The following is a 16,974-nucleotide window of genomic DNA, read 5'->3' on the forward strand; positions in this document are numbered from 1 at the left end:
GTATTTAAATATAAAATTAATTTTTAATATAGTATAAAAATGAAAATTAAATAATTTTATAAAAACATATGAGTTTATGTTAAAAATGAAGATAGAACCTGTTATATTATATTTAAATGACAAAAAAATAGAATAAATTTGGATAACAAAATATTATTAATTTTTTTATTAAACATTGTATGAATAAAATAGTAAAATGAGCATATTTCTGTGAAACAATAATATTCATTCCGTTGTTTTACTATTATTGTAGTTTTCGCTTAAAAATATTTATTTTGTAAAAATAATTATATTTTAATATCAAAATATTTTTAAGTTTAATATATTTAAAAATATACTATTATTTATACCTAAAATAAAATATATTAAAATCATTTCATATTGTTAGATAAAATATAATTATTAAAAAATTAAGAAGTGTATTAGAAAAATAATGTTATAATAAAAATAATTGTAAATTAAAATCGGAATAGCTAAATAATTTAATCAAAATTAAAAAATTATAAATTAAAAAATTTAAAATATGATTAAAATATATAATTATAATTAAAAAAATAACTAATTATGTAAGACAAAACTAAAAAATAGATATGTGATGCAAACATAATAGTACAAAATTTAAAGGAAGGTTTTGAATTGGGACCACAAAAGTATAATTTTACCTGGAATATCAAATTTAAAATAATAATAATAATAAATTTATAGCATTAAATTTTCAACGTTGAAAACTGGAATCGAGCCGTTAATGCAGATGGCGGGCGGATCCATCCATCCGTGCAATCAAATTGCAGAAGAACCCATTACCCACCCGCCTCCAAATTTCAATCCCAATTTGAAATTCGAGCAGCAGTAGCTGTCCACAATCATTGCCATTGCCAGTCCGATCGATTTTCCTTCTTCCCTTTTCCAATTTTTTCTCGAATCGAATTTATTCGATTGGACGACGACGATGACGACAGCGTATAAAAAATAGTCAATTTTTTGATTGATGCTTCCGCGTGGACAAAGCAAGTGTGGAGAGAGAAACGCGAGGGCCTCGCTCAATTAAGGCGTTTCCCAATCCCCATTTCTGGGAAGGAACAAGGAATCCTTCGTCACTTGCAATTGCCGGCCAGGCTTCTGGTCTGCGCTTCACCGGCGTTGCTCTCAAGGTAAATCAATTCCAATTTCGATTCTGATTCTGATTCCGATTCGGATCCCCTACCTTTTTTTTTTTTTTGGTAAAAGTTTCGATGTTATAGAGAAAATCGTGGAAATTTTGGATATGGATTGTCTGTATTTGCGTTTGAGAGGCATTGAATTTGAATTCTCTGAATTCACGATCGGGATTTTGAATTTCTCCAACGATTTGGACGATCGATCGCATTTTCGTAGATTTGATTTGATGTTTGTTTTTGTAGGCTGGTGTTTGTTGATTGGCATTTGAGGAGTGCCTGATTGATTTCACCAGCTTTCCTTTCCCTTCGATTGTCGTCGATATTTAAGAGAACGAAGGGAAAGGAAGCTCTTGAATTCCGACGCAGGCTGGATTTGCCTACAAATTTGTCGGATTTTCGTGAAATCGAAAATGAGTGCTGTTTCCGGCGTGATTTCGCGGCAGATCTTGCCGGCATGCGACAACCTCTGTTTCTTTTGCCCGTCGATGCGGCCGAGGTCCCGACAGCCTGTCAAGAGGTACAAGAAGCTCATAGCAGATATATTCCCCAAGTCTCAGGTTAGGGTTCATACTCATTCTGATATGGATGGTACATTGTTGAATTGGAATGAAAATCATACTTAGGGATTTGAGGATTTGAATTGGTAACTGTTAGCTCCTGAAAATTAACAAGCAGATAGTGAAATTCGATTCGAACTTGATTTTGTGAATCCAAATTTAACCTTCTGAATTCGAAACTAAATTACATCAAATGCTAAAAATAAATGGGCTGTCACAAATTGTTTGAATTATTGTTGTCGATTGAAGATGTCTTAGTGGAATTTAAATGAAATGGTATCAGGAAGTTCGATCTTCATTTTGTGAATCCAAAGTTAATCTTCTGAATTCAAAACTAAATTATATCGAATGCTGAAAAATAAGCAGGTGATTTAAATTTTTATGGTCTATTGAAGATGTCTTGAAGGTATTTAAACGGAATGGTATCGAGCAGTCGTCAAACTTTTGATAACCTTTTTTTAAGGATGTCCTCATAGTTGGCCACTTTTCCGATTATTCTTCCGGTAATAGAGCTTGATTTGATTGCATGTCTGTACGGCATCATTTCTCAGTGTGTCAAAATCTGTTTGTTAACAGTAACATAAACTCAGTATTTTAATTTCCATAATCGAAATTGATATCCTAACCTTTTTGCAAATGTGGGTGATCTGTCCTGTGAGATTTTCTATCTTAGCATTAATGAATGCATTTCTCACATTTTGTAGTGTGATCAATAAGTGACTTTAGTATAATTTATATGCCACATTTTCTCAGACTTACTGAACTCAGGATCTTTTCGATTCCCTTTTTTATTCTACAGGAAGAAGAGCCAAATGATAGGAAGATTGGAAAACTATGTGAATATGCTGCAAAAAATCCCTTGCGAATTCCAAAGGTAGTTATTATGTCAAATTTGGTAAAACACAATTTACCTTTGTGCTTCTTCTACACTTCAAAAAGCTCGAAATGTTATTTTACATCATAATGAAGCATGTTTTCCGGTTTTATTTTGTATTTTGATGTCTTTAATATATGGGCATTAGTTTTCAATATTTGTTCATGTATATTCTAAATTATATATATGTCAATATCAATATTAGCCTTAATTTTGTTACTCCTGTTGATTCTGACACTAACAAACTTGCTTACTCTTTTGTATGGTTTCGAATTACAGATCACCACCTCCCTCGAGCAAAGATGCTATAAAGAACTAAGGAATGAAAATATTCGGTGTGTTAAAGTTGTTATGTGTATTTACAGGAAATTGTGCTCGTCTTGCAAGGACCAAATGTATGTCCCACTCCTATTGCTTGCGCTTATGTTTATGATATTTCTTTTGATAATGTTAGGGATCTTTGATGCATTGGGTAGTTTATATTTCCAATTTTTTTAGTCAAATAATTTATCACACTTTGTCCGTCATATTTGGAAAAATACATTTATTGGAAGCTTACAATGTCGAATGTGTGTTGTGCTGCATCCACTTAAGAATTATTCGTCCTTTCATCTTGAGTTTGTAGCTTAGTTAAAGAAGTATGAAGGAACCAATGTTTACGTAACTAAAATTCTTTACTGTGATAGAGCATGAGTCACGTAAAGAGTCTATTTGTCATAATTTGATAACCGAATCTTTTCATGTCTAAGTTTCTGCAAGTCGTGGTGACAACTGACAAGTTGATTATAGTAAGGAAGTGTTTGTAAATAATTCACCTGTGTTCTTTTTGTGTCAGGCCATTGTTTGCCAACAGTGTGATGACTATCTTGGAAACTTTACTGGATCAAACACAGGACGAAATGTTAATTATCGGATGCTTATCACTCTTTGACTTTGTAAATAATCAGGTAGGTGTTTTTCCTTACAGTTCTCCATTTCTGTAAGTTGTAGAGCTCTATGAAGTTCTAATTAAGTACTTGCCATTTTCTTTACTGATTCAACTCTTTGATGCCTTCTAGAAAGATGCAACATACATGTTTAACCTGGAAGCATTTATTCCAAAACTCTGTCAAATGGCTCAAGAAGTGGGAGATGATCAGAGACCAAAACAAATAAGGGCAGCTGGGCTGCAGGGCATATCTGCTTTGGTACGGTGCTCGCCTTCAAAGTTTCCATCTTTGATTTATTGGATCTGAGAAAGGATATATATTACTCCAAGTTATTCTTTGAAGTATAATCACAAAAGAAATAAAAATTCTTGAAATTTCACATTCTTGTTTTCGATTTAGATTCTTTAGCTTCCTTAGTCAAAGCAGGACCTAATTTCACTCTAATTCATTCTTTATGTCATTTTCAACTTGTTCCGTGAATGACACGCTTACTCTAACATTTACAAAAGCCCTTGGGGATTCGACATGATCAAGTGTTCTCTTCCTCTGTTTTTTGTGTGTCCTTAAAAACTGTGAAAAGTGACGAATTTCATTTCCTTCCAAATACTATCGGACATGGTTTTGTTTCCAATGCTTTCCGATGAGCTTGAGTTACATTAATTGTCAATATGATGTCTTTTCAGATTGTGTCAAAATCTATCCCGACTGAACTTTGTTCAAAGCTCAGGGATCGATGGTTGTAAATCAATATTTATATTCATGATGCTCTCTTGCAGCTATACATTTTCATGTGGACGTTTATGGATAATCTGATTTATTTTATGTGCAGATTTGGTTTATGGGTGAAAACTCTCACATTCCTGTTGAATTTGATAATGTAAGTATATACCTTTTTAAACCTTGCAAAGTTTCTCTCCCGTTATTTTTTTTGTTGTTCATAATGCACCTTCAGTTAAAAAAGGAACATAAGTTGGCATGTGATGTATATTTAAGTATTGTTTAGCTCGGTATTTTGTACATCTCATTTTACATGTCATCTTATTGTCCTGATCCCTCAGATAGTTTCAGTAGTCTTGGAAAATTATGGGGGTTTGAAGGAGGACCTTGGATCCAACGAAAAAGTTCAAAAAACTCCACCAGAAAACATGATAAACGTTCCTCCATGGAAAGAGATTGTTAATGATAAAGGACAGCTCAATGTGTCAGCGTATAATATCTTCGCGCCTTTCTCTCTTCATCTTCTGTTCTCTTGCAGCTGTACGAATAAAATTGATCATTGCTTTTTATGCAGACAAGAGTTGGAGAACCCGTGCTTCTGGTCCAGAGTTTGCCTTCATAACATGGCGAAGCTCGGGAAAGAAGCTACAACAATGCGCCGTGTGTTGGAATCACTCTTCCGATACTTCGATACTGAAAATCTCTGGAATGGGATTGCCTTACCTGTTCTTAGAGATATGCAGCTTTTGATGGATGATACAGGTCAGATTCCATGCTTTTTCTTCTTGCAATTGAATTTCTCGTGGTTCCATGGATGAAATTGTTTTCAGGATTATTGCAACTAGCCGATGGATGAAATCGTGTTTTTTTTTTTTTTTTTTTTTACTCTTGATTGATGCAGGCCAGAATGCACACTTTTTGCTGTCTACGTTAATCAAGCATCTTGATCGTAAAAGTGTCGTTAAGCAACCTGACATGCAACTTGACATTGTTCAGGTTGTCACCGCTCTTGCTCGTCTGACAAAGACAGAGCCTTCAGTAGCCATGGTCAGTGCTCTAAATGATGTTATGCGGCACCTACGTAAGAGCATTCATCTTTCACTAGATAGCTCAAACCTTGGAGACGACTTAGTTAAGGCTAATAGGAAATTCCATGATGCCGTCGATGAATGTCTTACTGAGCTGTCCTCTAAGGTTCTCCACTCTCTGTTCTTGCTATAAATTTTTCATCAGAATTTATTGAAATTTGTTAAGGTACTAAATTTATTTCGACAGGTTGGAGATGCCGGCCTGATCCTCGATGTCATGGCTTCTATGTTAGAAAACATTCCGAGCATTGCTGTTGTGGCTAGAACAACGGTTTGCGCTGTCTATCGCACTGCTCAGATCATAGCTTCTTTGCCGAGATTGTCATATCGAAAAAAGGTATGATCCATAAACTAATAAATGCTGCCTTTTGTATAGAATTTGTATATAGCGGCGATTAGGATATTCGACCCGATCAACACATATAATCACGACAGACAACACATGCTTCGCACAACATATAGCGGTGTCATATAGAAATATGTGTTGTACAGTTTTATATGCTTTAGAGTGCGTTTACTTTGTCGGATAGGATTATAATACATATATTATTCTAATGGATTATGTAATCATATATAAAACAATTCAATGTTTACTTTAATTGATTATGGTATAAGATTATTAATTTCGCCTAAAATATCCTTAATTATATGATAAAATTAATACTAAGTTAACAAAAGACAAAATAGTTTTTTAACATTAATACTATCTAAAAGAGGTAAAAGAGAAAGATTAATAATGTCTAATTATGCCACTATTATTTAGGTCTTTACTTAATTAGGGATTATAGTAATGAATCTTAAATGTGATTAGGGTAATATTATCTATTATATTCATGCAAAGTAAACACTTATTGTGCTATGCGGGATTATATAATATATATGTAGAATTACATTATATGCTGTAAAAAATAAGTTGTCTATCGTGATTATATGTGCTGACTCGATCAACACTCTAACTGCTCCTACTCATATATGTGTATGCATATATAGTGATAATTGCTGCCCTTTGTATCACCAGGCTTTCCCGGAGGCCTTATTTCATCAATTACTTCCGGCAATGCTCCATCCTGATCACGAGACACGAATTATAGCCCATCAAATCTTCTCAGTTGTGCTTGTGCCATCTTCAGTATCCCCTTGTACAGATTCGAAAATTTCCAATGAAAAGAAGAACTTGCCAAGATCACTGTCACGAGCCGTTTCTGCATTTTCTTCATCAGCTGCTCTGTTCGAGAAGCTCAGAAAACAAAGGAATAATTCTTTAGAAAATCTACACGAATTGAGCAATGACAACAATACAAATGGAGTGTTGAACAGAATCAGATCATCTTACAGCCGAGTTCATAGCTTCAGAAGCTCTCCACCATCTGATACTGATTCGTCGAACAAGCCAAGTACAGATGAGGTACAAAGATAATCCTGCCATGGTTTTTTCAATCTCTTGCTTTGTATATTTTAGTTTCTGCTAAATATGGTAGTTTTCTTGTTTTATATGCTACCTCAGGATATCGTTCTTCGGATGAGTAGCCACCAAATATCCCTCCTGCTGTCATGTATTTGGGCAGAATCCCTTTCTCCAACAAACATGCCGGAAAATTATGAAGCTATAGCTCATACGTATTGCTTGGTTTTGCTGTTTTCTCGAGCCAAGGTAGTTTCCGGCTTTCAACTTTGCAGACATTATTTCTTCAAAATTATCTTAATTCCCATGTTATTTCTCTTCTTTTATAGCTACTAGAGTGCTTTTAAACTACAGTAAAAGAGAAATATCAGTAAAGAATAGAATCGTAGAAAAAAAAAAAATCATTACGGAATAAAATCTATTATTTTATTTGGTAAAATAAAAAATTCAGCTAAGAAAAAATATAATAAAGAATACAGCAATATGAATAAATCGATCTATAAAAGATGTAACAAAAAAAAAGAAGAAAATAATGCATATCCCTTACAGCTTAAACTTTTAAATAAGACAGTCATTTATATAATTTAACAAGTATAAGAGCCATATGTCAAGTTTAAATTCTCTAACTCAAATCATACAAATAAGAGAAATAGAGATATTTCCCTTTCTCTTACAGAAATGTTAAAGAATTCATTAGAAAATATAATAGCCTTGAGATACTTCCTTCGAACTCTCAAAAATCTCATCTCCTATCACAGAACTCCTACATTGATGCTCTTATCCGAAGCTTCCAGCTCGCCTTTTCATTGAGGAATGTCTCTGTCGCCGGCGGAGGTAACCTCCTGTTACGACAGCATCCTTCAATGTCTGAATCTTGAATTTGCATAACATTTGTTGTTACAATGCATTTACATCAATGCTTTTTTATTTTCTCCTTATTTCAGGAACTATACCACCATCTCGCCGCAGGTCCCTCTTTGTAATGTCGACTTCCATGATTATCTTTTCGGCAAAAGCTTACAACATTCTTCCTGTTATCCCTCGAGCGAAAGCTACAGTCTCCAAGAATGTGGTAATAATCCATCGTACGTCATCTTCTCCATTGTTATTCCATGTCTTGAATTAATGATCCTTCTCTTATGCATGCACAGATCGATCCATATTTAAGTTTGGTGAATGATATAAAGCTAAAATCGACTGAAAACGGATTGGGACATAATCGAATCCCTTATGGATCTCAAGAAGACGACAAGTTGGCTCGAAGATGTCTTTCAGAAATACAATTCAACGAGGAACAGAACACGGAATCTCTTACTTCTGTTATTATAAATAGTTTCGAAGACTTACCCCAAGTAAGGTTTCCATTCCATAGTTTACATTTTAGTCGTTGTCCGATATTTTTGTCTGTTCATTTCTTGTCTATTTGATGCAGCCTGAAGTGTCTAAGATTCGGGAACAGTTACTTACGGAATTTGTTCCTGATGACTTATCTTCAATCAATATGAATGAAGCACATCAAATTAGTTCTCAAGGGAAGAAATCTGTGGAAAATGTAGGCAGGCTATTTATTTATGATGTAGTCGATTTTATGATGTTTTTGTTGGTTGTGATCTCACATGTTGTCGAAATGTGGTGAAGGTGCCGATGCTAATAATAGACGACGACTGTGTTCAAGATTTGATCGACGGCGGCGAATACTATTCGCAGCCGAGCTTCGAATGTCCCAATCTTTTGAGCGTCGACCAACTTCTTCAATCCGTAAGTTATTCTAACAACCAATAAAGCATGCTCTCTCCGTCTGCTAATAATATTTTTTGTTATTACTGTGTTGAATTATAAATTTTAAAGCAGTGAACATAATATAGGAACAAACAATATACGACATAGAACCAGACAACAAATGAATTATATTACTCCCTCCGTTGTCCTATTTAGCTTAGGCACAAAATTTAAGGTATTGTGCTATTAGTAAATAATTAAGAAATATATCAGTAAAAATAATTATAATTTAATAAAAATAATTATAAATTAAAATTAAAATTAAAAAAAATAAATTATACAGTAGATTTTAAAATCCAATAAATGTATAATTATATTTCAAAAAAATAGGACAAATTATGTAGGATGGACAAAAATAAAAATACGAGACTAATTTGGAACGGAGGAATAATATATTTCTAATGCAATACTTAGACAACACATAGTTTTACACAAAACATGATTTAAGAGAAACAACATACATAAACAACATACACTAATAAGACAATGAGTATGGATTAACTGTTGATCTTGTCAAGTTAGCTGAATTTATGCAAATCACCGTAACCTATATATCTCAGCATATTTATAATACAATATATGTTATATTATAATTCAATATATATTGTATTATGTGTAAATATATTATGATAAAATCAGCAATCAAAGATAATAAATAAATTATATTAATATAATATAAATGCATTAGATAAAGTTTTCGGTTCAAGGGTATTTTAGTGTTTACACACATTTAACTGGCGGGGGAAGTATTGCCTACATATTTTAGTCGCTTTGTCGATTCACATTTCTCAATCGAATATATGTACGCGCCGTAGGTTTTGGAGACGGCGCATCACGTGCGCGCCGTGTCGGTGTGCAACGCTCCGGATGCGACGTACAAAGAAACCGCTAGCCATTGCGAGGCGCTCCTAAAGGGAAAGCAACAAAGAATGTCGTATTTGCAAGGGAATCACGTCTCGACCTTCGACGGCGAACCATTCGAGTCGCCCGACTACGACGCCTCGCCACAAAAGGTACTTCTTCAAACTTCCAACAATCCATACCCAACACTTTTTGCGCGAATTTCTTACGACAACATCGTCGACGAATGCTAGGCGGGAAATCCATTATTCGACGACGACAACCGCATGCTTGACATTGCAACGAGACCCATGAGCGCGACGCCGTGCGCTGTCCAAATCCAGCAGCAACACGACTTGTTCAGGCTGCCTGCGTCTAGTCCTTACGACAACTTCTTGAAAGCAGCCGGGTGTTGATCGAGGGAATCGGGTACGACGGCAGCGACGATTGATTTTTCGGGGATTTGATGGGTAAGTGTTGAAATAATATGAATCCATTCTATTGATTTGTATTGTGTTGTGTTGTGTTGTGTTGTATCATTCATTTATTTGTGTTGAAACTACGTTGGTTGATCTATGTGATCTGTTCTTGTTGTTGGCTGAAAGAGACGAAGGATGTCAATGGGAGTCTGGATTTTGTTGCACTGAGGGATTTGTTTGTACTAACGTATTTTTGGAGTGATGGGTGTAACGTATTTTTCATAATAATAACAAACTATTCATTTATAGCATTATGTGGTTACCGTCTTATTATATTTAACGTTAAAAATATCTTTATATTTATATAATTTTTTGAACAAATATTATTATAATAGTATTATAACATACTAATAACAAATATTTTTGTTTTTTTCCTTATAATTTATATTATATTTATATATAATAATTAATATTCAAATATCGAATAAATAAAATCTTGTTGGACGAAGGTAATATAATATATATAATTGTAAATGTTTTATATACTTATAAAATGCTAATAATTTAATACTCCCTCTTACTCCATCTTTTATTTTTGTCCGTTATAAAACAAGATTGCCATTTTTTTAATTTAATAATTGTACTATTTACCTAACATAATAAATACCTTTTTAACTTACACTATATTACACAAATGCCATTACTTTTATATTATGGACATTTTCGTCTTTTTCACTACAACTCATTATAATACTAATTATTAAAAATCTACTTGCAAAAAGTTAACAACACTGGGACGGAGAGAGTATAAAATATTATACCTTATATTATCAAAGACATTTATATATTTCAAAACGCCCAAATATATTTGTAATTTATTATTGTTATTTATAAATTATACTTATTTAATCTTTTATACAAATGTACATTTTATAGTATATTTATCAGAAGTACATGCATATTATCTTTAGTAGAAAATTCAGTTATTATTAAATTTTTACTCGTTTCAATTTATATTTTTATTGAAAGTAAAAAATATATATTAAAATATTATATTTTTTTTATACTAAAAATTTTTAATTTAATTTTAAAGATATGGAGCCTATTTAATATTTTTAATATAACATTATTATGTTAAATTGAAAAAACATATATATATTTGATATAATAATTTAAATTTAATAAATATTGCTGACGTAAATTTGAAATATATGTATATATATGATTTTGATTTAAAATTGATATTGAAATTTTAATTTTAATTTTAATTTAAGTTGTATTTTTATGTAATATTTTGTGACAGTATATTTTTTATTGAAAATATAAATTTATTATTTTCTTGTTAAATGTTTAAGCTAATATGTTTATATAATAAATTTATACAAAATATTTTGTACAGTAAAGTAAAATATAGATACAAATTACACTTTAATGTGTGATAATTTTATATTTATTTTTAAAATTTTGGTGCGGTTGACGAAGTCTGTTGGGCCATTTCGGCCCACTGAAAGGCCCATTAAATCACCTATATATAAGGAGCCTCTGCAATTTGAATGTGTCATTTTTGTATGTACAGGCAATCGGTTACAGCGTTGGTCTAACTGGAAAGCTTTCGGGGTAAGAGCTTTTAGCAGATTTATTTATTTTTTAACGAATGAGACTCTTAGAATTTGCAATCCCGAGTATAATTAAGCGGTTCTTAATGCTGTTTTTGTTGATTATTTTTTTGGAATCACATTCATATAAATTCTATTTCCGATCGAAAGTGTTCTCTGGATGTGTGAATGTTGTTACGTTCGTTGATCGTTTTTTCAGATCACATTCAATTTATCGGTATAATTGAAAGTGTTTTCAGATTTTTGAACGTTGTTACGTTCGTTGATCGTTTTTTCAATTACATTCAATTTTATCGGTATAATTGAAAGTGTTTTCAGATTTGTGAATGTTGTTACGTTCGTTGATCATTTTTTCAAATCACATTCAATTTATCGGTATAATTGAAAGTGTTTTCAGATTTGTGAATGATGTTACGTCGTTGATCGTTTTTTTCGAGTCACATTTCTAGAAATTCAATCATTCAATTTATCGGTATAATAGAAAGTCTTTTCTGATTTGTGAATGTTGTTGTGTTCGTTGATCATTTTTTTCGAATCACATTTCTAGAAATTCAGTTTCCCGGGATAACTAACAGTAGTTTCAGATTCATGTATATTTTATTATATTTTTTCATTTTCGCAGCTACGATTGCCTCGGCGTGATGTTGTTTTCGATTTAAAGCATCTAGAGATGATTCGGAATTTTTTGATCAATTTTGAGCCATATTGTTTTTAGGATTTTGTTTGTTGATAATTTCATCAGGCTTTATTCTGTAAAGAAAACATTTTCAATTTGCCAATTTTGTTGCATCTGAATGAAAATATTTTATATTACATCTGTGTATTCATTCCAGAGTCTTCGTTGAATAATTTAATCACTCATTCTAAGCTTTTAATCCAAGAAAGAATATGCATGCCTTGAAACTATCCATCCTTCCATGGAAAACTTGTTCCAATATATTGAATCATTTTGATTCAAATAATGATTTTATTTCTGATATGAATTATGCAGCAGATACTAAAAATGGCAGCTAAATGCATCGTCGCTTCAGGAATTGGAAGTCTTCTTATTGCTTATGTTTGTGACACTGCAATTTCTGACAAGAAACTCTTTGGAGGTGTGCTTTTTATTTTTTATTTTTTCACTTTTACATATATTCATTTATGATGATCTTAGTGCAATTATTAGCCGAACAAAGGCACTGATTGAGAGAATTATGTCCCCTCATGAACATACATCAATTTTCTATATGTGGATTAATTTCTATGCAGTGAAAAAAAAATAAAATTATTAAATTAAATCAATTTTACTTCATGTTAAATTTGATGAAATCACCAATCCTTCAAAAAAAATTGTCACATTGAGGAACTGCATCAATTTGTGAAAAATAACAATCCTTTGAAAAAATTCATCAATTTTTAACTCAATCTTGCAGATTTTCTGGGGAACTGTGTTAGTAATATCAAAAATAATATTGTATTAAATTATTAATTTTTTATGAATAGATAATATATATGTTGTATTAATGTGAGTGTATATTTATATTTTTCTAATAATATTTATGGGAAATTGTTTAAGTGAGAAATGTTGGATTCTAATTTATTATGTTTTTTACTAATCCATTCATTTTGAGTTACACTTTTGATTTTGCTGCCAAAAGTTGATTTCGTGATATCTAGTAGTATCGAAATATAACTTTCGGAAAGTGTGTGTAAAATTCCCAACATTCATTGCATGTATCTTCATTTCTAGCCTTATATTAAGATTTGTGATGATCCTTTTTAGGTACCACGCCTAAAACAATATCGAGCAAGGAATGGTGGGCGGAGACCGACAAGAAGTTTCAGGCATGGCCTCGCACGGCAGGTCCGCCTGTGGTCATGAACCCCATTGGCCGTCAAAATTTCATCGTCAAGTCGAAATAAGTAATTCGTATGAACAACATGCTTCTTTGATTTGGATCTGGACATGAGGTAATAAGTGATGTATTCTTTATTTTTTTACTGGAATATAAGTTTTGTATTCTTTAAAATCACAAAGCGTGGTTTTTAATAATTATAATAAATGATTCATCATCTTTAGATAATTGGTTTGCACCTTTTAGGCCATTCAATCATTCTTTATATTCCTTTTAAAATGATTTGGTGTAGCTATGAAAAGTTTATTTTAACGAGCTATGGTTAGTAGAACGGATCTTTCAAGTAAGTATAGGCTTTACTTTTTAGATATAAATTAGAGCTGTTAATGAGCCGAATTGAATATAATTTTAAGTGTTTATATCCGTTTGTTAACATTTGCAAACAAGGTTTATGTTTATTCGTTAAGCATTAAGCTTGATTCATGAAACAATTTTATTGTTCGAACTTATATATTTTATTTTTTAAATTTTGTATAATATTTCTTTTAGGCCATTCAATCATATTCTTTTATGATATATATATATATTTATTTTTTAACGAATGTATGCGTTGGTTAATAAAATGAGTAAATTTATATTGTTCGACTTGACTCGTTTACTTTTGGGAATGATCTTAAACTAACCGAAGTGAGCCAAGTCTAAGAATGGCAATAAAAACAAATGTCGAAAAAATGCACACTGATGGATGGCCTAATTGAGGTCCAGAAAATGTTGGATGTGGGCTGTTTCTTGACCCAAAATGATGTTAGTGTGAAATTAATTGTTTTAGCCAGACATATGTTATTTATATTTAATGTGTTAGTGTTTATAGTATAATCGAATTGCGGGTTGAAATTAATAAGTGAAAGAGAGAGGGAGAGAGAGAGAGAAGCATTAATGTGTAAGAGAGGGAGCATGTGGATAGTCTGAGATCTCTCCCACCCACCTACCTGACACTCCCAACCTTAAATATGTATGTATGTATATATATATATATAGATGATGTGTAAGTATAAGTGTAATAGGTAGTTTAACAAGTGTAAGAAACACGTACTACGTACTTGTTTCTCCATTGTTAATTAATTAGTAAGTTGCCTATCCTTGAGGGCACTGCTTCTCTCTCGTGTATATATATATATATATATATTCTCTCTCTTTCTCAATCACTTGCATTGCATTCTATTGCATCCATTCCCTTCTTACATTCTTTAGGGTATGCTTTTAAGCATAATTTTTTTAAATTTTATTATTTGAACTATGTATTTTTTGAAAAAAAATAAATTATTTCATAAAATATCCTATTAAATATTATTTTTATATCAAATTCAAATCAATTTTTTTGTCAAACTCATCAAAAAAAAAAAAAAAAAAAAAACACACCCTAATATTATTAGTAATAGTAATAGTAATAAAAATACTAGTATATACAACAAGTTTGTGACTGTGAGGTCATTTTGGACTCACTCAGTCACTTCCTATCCTATCAATAATATATATTAATAATTACGTGGCTTATCTATCCATCTATCTATCCATCTATGATTCTATCTGCATATTTTCTTTTTATTCGTTATATATTATTACTAATATATGCCCCTAGGGTTATATGCCCCTAGGGTTTTGACACCTGAATTATCTATTTTGTCCTTGTCAAAATTTTTATTTCTCTCTTTTTTTTCAATCAGTTACTTTTTTTTATTTCAAAATATCTATATTCATATTATTTATTTATTTAAATTTATATATTCATATTCATATTCATATTCATATAATATAGTATTTTTAAATTTTTTATTAAAAATTAGAAATATATTAATAAATAAATTTCAAATTATATTATATTATACTTTTTTTTTAATTTTTTCATGTATTATTTAAAAAATAATTGTCTACAAAGTAATATATATTTCAAATTTGAATATGAATATATAAATTTAAATAAATAAATAATATAAATATAGATATTTTAAAATAAAAATAAAGTGGTCGAGGGAATTGGTCGGTTACCACTTGAAACTGGCCCAAATTCGGATGTCTTCTATTTCTATAAGATCAACCGTCCAGGCGGACTAATTTTTTTTTTATTTTGTGTGTCCAACAAATTCGAAAACCCATGCATTAGTTTCAAATGCATTTTTTTAATATATTATAAATTTAAAATATTATAACTAAATTATTGTATTAAAGTAAATTTTACGATCTACAAAATGATTTCCATATCAATATATTTTCTACAACTAAATCACTACAAATTAACTAATGAAATTGGAAAAACATAAACCTCAACAACACCCAATATCCTCAGTATAACTGACAACAGTGGTGGTCGGTTGATTGGGCGACCAATGAATAGTTTGAACGAATGGTTGTTCGGCCGTTTGAAGGGACCGGATGGTGGTCGCCTGATTGGGCGACCAATGAATCGTCTGAACGAATGAATGATTATTCAGCCGAGTGAAGAGACTAGATGGTGGTCGCTTGATTGGGCGACCAACTGACCGCCCTCTCAAGCGACTGAACTACTGTTTGACCAAATGACCGGCCAACCGATCAGGCGATTAACATGCCGCCTAATTAAACGACCAATTGATAGACCTTTCCTTTTGCCCGACCTCCATATTGGCCGTCTTATATTTCTTCGCCCGACTTTCGCTTTTGACCGACCTCCGTATCGGTCGTCTCATCTTTCTTCGCCCGACTTCCTCTTTTGACCGACCTCCGTAAAGACCCTGCTACCATTATCAGGCCCATTGGACTATATATCAATCCAATTTATAAGCCCATTATCAAGAAACCCTATACATTGTTTTTTCCTTACGTAACAATTATATTGCACCCGCGCGGCGTAGCGCGCTGCGGATACTAGTGTATATATATATACTCGGAATGGATTACGAAAAATCAGCACCATATAAATCAGTATGCCTAAATACATATATAACAAATGTTATTTATAATAAAAATATATGTTTTTTTGTTCATAATTACAATATATTATATAAGAGTATGTCATATGTTATATGTTGTGTGTCGTTATATTGTGTTATATTTCTATTATATTAATAAAAATGATACATTGTAAATAGTAATATTGTGTGCTCTTTGTTAGCATCTTGGGTATTGTTTAATACAATGTTGAATTTTAAATTCAACATTAAAGTGGCCGCCGTATATCCACACACAGTTGTCTTATTCACTTTATTATTTTAGATTATCTATAATAATAATAATAATAATAAATAATGTGTAAATATAATATTTAGTAAAAAAAAATACAGTTTTTTTTTTTAAAAAAAAATATATATTATAATTCTATTAATTTTCTATCTATTTACACAAATGCTGCTCATAAACCTACTTTAATCCAAAAATATACTACTAACTCTATAAAATGTCAATTCTAGCCTTACAAAAAGTATGCAAATAATTTTGAACATGATTTAATAACAGTGAGAGAATATATTGAATGAATGGATAGATATACAGCCCGGTGCCCTCATTCACATGTTAGTTGTGAATAGCATTCATTAAATATTTATTTTGGCCATTTTAGTTTAGGGATATAATCTTATATAGGTTTAGAATATAGTGTCAAATTTACCTCAACTTCTATATATATTAAAGCTCCGTTTAAATACATACTTTTAAAGGTTTTATACTACTGCTAATCAATAATATATATATATATATTTTTTTTAAAAAAAAAAATACTCTATCTG

The 16,974-nt window shown here is 31.4% G+C and overlaps 2 protein-coding genes across 4 annotated transcripts; both read left to right on the forward strand.

The window, feature by feature from the left end:
* Nucleotides 1–820: 820 nt before the first annotated feature.
* Nucleotides 821–10,068, forward strand: LOC127256765 (protein SEMI-ROLLED LEAF 2-like). Its single transcript, XM_051282946.1, has 20 exons — nt 821–1,151; nt 1,401–1,714; nt 2,514–2,588; nt 2,868–2,983; nt 3,424–3,535; nt 3,647–3,775; nt 4,347–4,394; nt 4,576–4,724; nt 4,809–4,996; nt 5,136–5,428; nt 5,510–5,659; nt 6,341–6,727; nt 6,827–6,973; nt 7,483–7,558; nt 7,669–7,796; nt 7,876–8,076; nt 8,157–8,276; nt 8,363–8,482; nt 9,319–9,516; nt 9,598–10,068. The coding sequence occupies exons 2-20, from the start codon at nt 1,568–1,570 to the stop codon at nt 9,757–9,759; spliced, it is 2,946 nt and encodes a 981-aa protein (XP_051138903.1). The 5' UTR covers nt 821–1,151; nt 1,401–1,567; the 3' UTR covers nt 9,760–10,068.
* Nucleotides 10,069–11,342: 1,274 nt separating this feature from the next.
* LOC127256743 (uncharacterized) lies at nt 11,343–13,610 on the forward strand. 3 transcript variants are annotated; one of them, XM_051282893.1, is made up of 4 exons: nt 11,343–11,379; nt 12,370–12,475; nt 13,144–13,331; nt 13,509–13,610. In XM_051282893.1, exons 2-3 carry the CDS (start codon nt 12,382–12,384, stop codon nt 13,281–13,283), a joined length of 234 nt encoding a protein of 77 aa, XP_051138850.1. In that variant the 5' UTR covers nt 11,343–11,379; nt 12,370–12,381; the 3' UTR covers nt 13,284–13,331; nt 13,509–13,610. The 3 variants fall into 3 exon arrangements, with proteins under 3 accessions (XP_051138850.1, XP_051138849.1, XP_051138851.1); XM_051282892.1 differs by lacking the exon at nt 13,509–13,610 and having other exon boundaries at nt 13,144–13,396; XM_051282894.1 differs by lacking the exon at nt 13,509–13,610 and having other exon boundaries at nt 11,345–11,379; nt 12,373–12,475; nt 13,144–13,396.
* The last annotated feature ends 3,364 nt before the right edge of the window (nt 13,611–16,974 follow it).

This window comes from Andrographis paniculata, unplaced genomic scaffold, assembly GCF_009805555.1.
Source record: "Andrographis paniculata isolate CXL003 unplaced genomic scaffold, ASM980555v1 Contig56END, whole genome shotgun sequence".
Classification (NCBI taxonomy): domain Eukaryota; kingdom Viridiplantae; phylum Streptophyta; class Magnoliopsida; order Lamiales; family Acanthaceae; genus Andrographis; species Andrographis paniculata.